This window comes from Priapulus caudatus, unplaced genomic scaffold, assembly GCF_000485595.1.
Source record: "Priapulus caudatus unplaced genomic scaffold, Priapulus_caudatus-5.0.1 Scaffold43, whole genome shotgun sequence".
Taxonomy (NCBI): Eukaryota; Metazoa; Priapulida; class Priapulimorpha; order Priapulimorphida; family Priapulidae; genus Priapulus; species Priapulus caudatus.
In genome coordinates this window covers 465197-471418 of record NW_014577104.1, presented here as the reverse complement: position 1 = coordinate 471418, position 6222 = coordinate 465197, and the positions used below count along the sequence as shown (strand labels likewise).

Below are 6222 nucleotides of genomic sequence, written 5' to 3'. Positions count from 1 at the left end.
TACAGTCAGTATTATAAATCTATATAGAAATATGCGACAATTTAAAAAGTAACAGATTTCTTTCTGTGCATTATTATGTATTTTTCATCGATATACGTTGCATGTAAGTTTTAAATCTTTAATACAATAGACTAGTAACCAAAAATAAGAAATATTATTAAAAATTATTTAATATGTATACAGTATAGTAATAGATATCTGATATCGCCTTTATGGGTTCCCGTCGATACTTTTTTGTAATCAACTGTTATGATAGGTTACCATAATCCATTTTAAGTAACAATAAAATTGTTACGGCTTAAATGTATTTTTTCGTCAAATTTACGCGATTAAGTAGCATAATGTAAACGCTAATAAAAATGTAATAATTTTATGAAAGCGTAATAAATTTTATTCTGTACCGAGAGGTGGCAGCACATGTATAAATGGCAAGTTGTGTTGTTGAAGAAGTAATGTTTGTGCAACCAATTATTCATCGAAATGGTGTGACGATCTTCTATTGAAATACGAAATATGACCGAAAACTCTTCGTCTACTTCTAGGGAAGCCTGCGAAATAAGAAGAACTTGCTCTGGTGATGATCCAGATAGGTAGCGTATTCTAATCTAATTCGGCAGTGCCACTGGCACTGGCACTGCCGCTGAGACTGAGAGGGTCTATGTCCCCCAGGCCCAGGGGCCAGGGTACTGCCGGAACTAAACCGACCAGGCTCTCCGACTGTTACACGGCGGAGGAGCCTGACACCCTTCCATACGAAATGCCTGGTAGCTTGAAAACAAACTCCGAATTTCGTAAAATTTCGTAAATAAAACAATGTATTACCACATTTGACCTCACCTGTTACATGTTGCAACTATCGCTACACTTCTTAATTACTATTTACCTCGAAATACACGTTAAAATAAGAGAATTTCGAACAGCTATACTATTTGAACGTTGTAAAACGCCATTCTGGATGTTCTTATGTCTCTTCTTGTACGCAAAAATTAACGAACTTTCGCTACGTATTATGGGATATCTATGGGAAAATGGCGGCGTTTTTTGAGTTTTATCTTATAAATTTATAAACAATTACTCGCTGACACGTAAGTACATGCTCAGTGATAGCGCGCATATAATAAATCGAGGCATGGAAGTACAGAGAAGCTGTAAGAATCATAAAAAGTTAGATAATTTAACGTTAAATAGCAGCGCACGTACTGCCAAACAAAATTCTTATGCGTCGGTTTGTGACCCTCTCGGCTCTCGCTACGTAGTGTTAAGCGAGATGGGAATTTGTGGCTATGCCGGAACTAGCTCTAGTTCTATAGCCCGCTTTCATTAACTGCCGCAGGGCTATAAAACATCTTGAACTAGATTTCGCAGCTACACCGGGTCCCGAAATGTTTCACGAAAAATGGCTCTCAAAACGCAAAATGATCGGGCTTTTTAACACTTATTTATCTACATGGACATCTCACCTATCTTTTTGAACACTTTCCACAACTTTACACCATGTATTTATGCATTTATTCCTCACAAGTCAGCACTACTGGCAATTTCGTTTGAAATGCTCTAGCGTGTGCACGCGTGACGTCACCCGATATGTAATAGGCTGCACCATAGCTGCCATGTGTTTTGTCTACATATCCGGTGACGTCACGCGTGCACACACTAGAGCATTTCAAACGAAATTGCTAGTAGTGCTGACTTGTAAAGAATAAATGCATTAATACATGGTGTAAAGTTGTGAAAAGTGTTCAAAAAGATAGGTGAGATATCCATGTAGATAAATAAGTGTTAAAAGGCCCGATCATTTTGCGTTTTGAGAGCCATTTTTCGTGGAACCTTTCGGGACCCGGTGTAGCTGCGAAATCTAGTTCAAGATGTTCTATAGCCCTGCGGCAGTTAATGAAAGCGGGCTATAGTACTAGAGCTATGCCGGAACGTACCCTGGTACTAAATACTACTATCTAATATGCCGGACCATACCTTGCCTACTCCACTAACGAGTCTAGGGAGTCGTCTACGCCTACTCCCTAACCCTAACCATATCAGCTAGATAGTTACCAGGGTACGTTCCGGTATACCGGACCGTACCCAGGGTACGTTCCGGCAGTACCCTGGGGGACATAGACCCTATGAGCGCCACTGCCAGCCTGCCAGCCACATTGGCAGACATCATCCACTTAGGTGACTAAGGTGTTCTAGTACGGGTAGCGATTGACTCGAACCTAATTTCCTAGCCGACTCTTAACCTAAGCCCCAAGTTATAACTGCTATTACAAAATTTTAGATAACAGAGTTTGGTAAATAGTTCCGGTCAATGTCAGATCGCTGAATAAGAGAGTTTTTGAAGATACTACTAGTACTAGTACTCAGTGTTCTCATTAGGAACCGGCCACCGGCCGAATTGACCGTCTACTCTGCTGTTTCTGCCGGTTACAATTGGCTCAAGTATATTTTTAAAATAATTATTTTATTTTTTATTTGCATTTAGTTTGCTCTAATTATTCTCCAAAGTGAAAGTGTTTTATGAGCTACTACTAATAAATCAGTTGAGTGTATTTGTATGCATGTTATGTGCACAAGAAGCATTGTTTTGTTTTTTAGTAATGCTATTTACATACTTGTCTAACTCTTATAATTAACTCTGAATGTACCAGGAGAAACAAAATTGGAAAAAAGGACCATACTGTAATCCAAATGTGTCTGTTTACTGTAGCTCAGAATACACCAGATTGCATCTCAGAGCATCTAGGTTTTAAAAAAAACACCGCCACGACCTGTTGCAAAAGCATTTCGGCCTGTTAATATAAAAGATAATAAAAACCCTGAGTACTACTACTACTACTAGTAGTACTAGCGTCTGTTCCTCGGCTGCTTGTAGCTACACTATATGTATACATGGAGTAGTAGAGTGTTGTGGTTTGCAGGAACATTGCTGTTTAAGGCGTGACTGTTAGGTTGTGATGCAGTAGGTGGGCACTCTAAGTGGTACATAGGTGTGGTGCAGTGTGTATTCGTTTTGCAGGAAGCATTGCTGGGTGTGCTTTGCGACAGAGGACGATGACAGACAGGCGGCGTGGGTGCGTCCGTGCCGATGCCGCGGCACGACCAAGTGGGTGCATCAGCAGTGTCTGCAGCGATGGATCGACGAGAAGCAGAAGGGAAATGCAAACAGCCCGGTGTCGTGTCCCCAGTGTAGCACCGAGTACATCATTATATATCCCAAGCTAGGTATGTTTCCTGTACAGACAGACATACCTCCTTATACATCCAGAGCTAGGTATGTTTCCTGTACAGACAGACATACCTCCTTATACATCCAGAGCTAGGTATGTTTTGTACATGGCAGACATACCTCCTTATACATCCAGAGCTAGGTATGTTTTGTACATGGCCGCACATTATTATATATCCCAATTTAAGTACATTTGGTAGATGGCCGCAAATTAGGATTTGTCCTAAGCTATGAACACGTACACGGGCGTACATTATTGAATATCCCAATCTAGGTACATTTTATACATGGTCTTACATTATTACATATCAAAAGCTAGGTATGGTATTATGCAGAGCTATATATATATAATTACTATATATCTGAAGCTAGGTATGTTTTGTACACATGTGTCATGTACCACTAATCTTAACCCAGTGTGTAGCTCGTATGTAACTGGCACCTCGTGCGAGATTCGTCGATATTATTTTATATTTATATATTGTCATTGTCATTAGCATTATATATTATTTTATTGTTTTTTAATAAATATTGTTTTGACTGATTTCAGGTAGCACTGTCTATGTGCTGGACCTTGTTGATAGGCTCGTGTATAAGGTGTGTCCATTTGTCGCAGCCGGACTCGTTGTAGGTTCCATATACTGGACAGCAGTCACTTATGGAGCCGTCACAGTCATGCAGGTATAACATAAGGGAAATTAATATGGAAGGCTAATAATTTCCATTGCAATCACTAAAGGTGCAAGTGTGAATGACCTGTAATTATGTCTGATATAATTATGTATATGATCATACTTGTATATAAGATTCTCGTTCAATTTTTAAAACAAGACAGAACACATGTTACGTAGTTGATAGATAATATTTTAAGCATTATCAACTCAGTATTAATTTAGCATTAATTAATGACAACCTGTTGTTAAATATTACTACACGATTATCCGCTAAGTTAATATGTAATCGGTATATATCCAATTCAACACAAAAGTAAAAGTCACATGTAAATTTAATTCTGCATCTATAAATATTAAAGGCACTATACTAAAGGTTCTATCAAATAGGTATATATTGTTCTATAGGTACTAGATACTACAGGTATATAGTGTTCTGTAGGGACCCTACTATATTTATATATGGTTCTATGGATTCTATGTTATTGTATCCACACTATTGCTGCATATTTCTGTATAGGTTCTATACTGTAGGTATATTTTTATACTGGTTTTGTATTATAGGTGTATATGGTTCTATAGGGTCAATATTATCGGTATATATATTTTCCTATGGATTCTATATTACAGGTTCTACACTATGGGTAGGTAGGTATTTTCCTATGGATTCTATATTATAGGTTCTTCACTATGGGTATCTATTGTTCCACAAGTTCTATACTATACGAATGTACTGTTGTACAGGTTCTTGGCCACAAGGAGGGTTTGAACGTGATGGAACAGGCTGACCCTCTCTTCCTGCTCATCGGTCTGCCAACGATTCCGATCACGCTCATCCTCGGTAAGATGATCCGCTGGGAGGACTATGTGCTGCGCGTCTGGCGCAAGCACTCGCCACACCTGCCGCTGCTGGGTCACCTCTTTCCAGAAGGCGCGTACAGGGTGCTGGCCCCGCCCGACGATATCCCAGCTTTCTCAGGTGAGAGACATCGCGTGCATGTCATCCATGTTATGTTATATTAACCCTTGTAGGTACCTAGATTATAGATAACACATAAGGCAGTGACAAGGGATCTCCAATGTTGTCAGTCCGCTGCCAGGACACAAATGTTCCCGTTATTTTGAGACTCACACTTTCACAATCTTAACCAATACTATGGTGCTAGATACATAACATTATAGTTGTTAATGTACTAGGTAGTACGTCCAGCATGACAGTTTCAGAGAAGTATCGTGTTATAGCTCTCGTTCGAATGATGGATCTTGTAATTGGCCTTCAGTTGCCCATCCGTTTTATCGTGGCATATCTAAACACTGTACTAGAGTCACCTCTGTACATCTGCATTCGTATAGGTGGTGTGTGTGTGGTGTGGGTGTGTATGAGCGTGCGTGCATGCGTGCGAGCGAGCATGTTGTTTGTGTGTGTGTGTGTCTGTGCGCGTGCGTCTGTTCATCCGTCCGTGCACGCATGTTTTAAGAGGGTGCATATTTAAGTAGTGTTATGTTTTTCTTCTTCTATAGGGCCGTTGTCAGCTACAAGAGTCATGTGTGGTGCCATGATTCTGCCAACTGTTGCAACTATCTGTGGGAAGATGATGTTCAACTCTGTACAGAGTAACCTTCAAAGAACAATACTGGTACACAAGATTTTGAGCAATACATAAATAAGTAGGCAGTAGGCATTTTGACTTTTTGCATGCCAACCATTTTAAGTTTTCATTCGTTATGCTTATAATGTTGCTATGGTAACCTGGCAAGTTAAACTTGACCAACTCACCAAGCCGCTATCAATCTATATATATAAAGTTGTTCAGCCGAATGTGTGTGTTCGCGCATAACTAGAGAACTCCGCAGCCTAGAGGAAAACTAAAGACATTTTCAGAATCAGCACGTCTGGGAGGTGGTTCTGGCTGAAAAATTTCAAAAAAGTAAAAAAGTAAAAAATTTATAAAAAATTCTATTCATCAATAGATATGGCGTACACATTAACATTATACATCACGTACGTGGGAATCCATGATGTATAACCATAATGGCCCAGTAGCCGAATGGATAAAGCAGGGTTCGTAGCGGGTAGGGTCTCTGTATACAGAGAGTTGCGCCAACTCAGGATTTGACGCCATGTTGTTTCCAAATGGATTCACACCGCTGCCGCTTAAGTACAGCGCTGTATGGATACGCTGTACAATATTCCGTAGTAATTAATTAGACTAATCGTGCTTCAATAAACTCAAAATTTACAGAGATTATAGCTAAGACTTCTAGAAATGTAACTCAAATTGTTCGCGCCATATGATAATTTAATTGTACACTTTCTTACGGCCATAG

The 6222-nt window shown here is 39.6% G+C and overlaps 1 protein-coding gene across 1 annotated transcript in view; it reads left to right on the top strand.

Annotated features, from left to right (window-relative positions):
* The first annotated feature begins 414 nt into the window (after positions 1-414).
* Positions 415-6222, top strand: part of LOC106820701 (E3 ubiquitin-protein ligase MARCH5-like) — a 16757-nt gene continuing 10949 nt past the window's right edge. The window contains exons 1-5 of the mRNA XM_014825208.1: positions 415-590; positions 3014-3219; positions 3774-3904; positions 4639-4873; positions 5416-5531. Of these exons, the coding sequence (XP_014680694.1) occupies positions 514-590; positions 3014-3219; positions 3774-3904; positions 4639-4873; positions 5416-5531 (765 nt within the window). The 5' untranslated portion in view covers positions 415-513. The remainder of the gene's footprint in view (positions 591-3013; positions 3220-3773; positions 3905-4638; positions 4874-5415; positions 5532-6222) is intronic.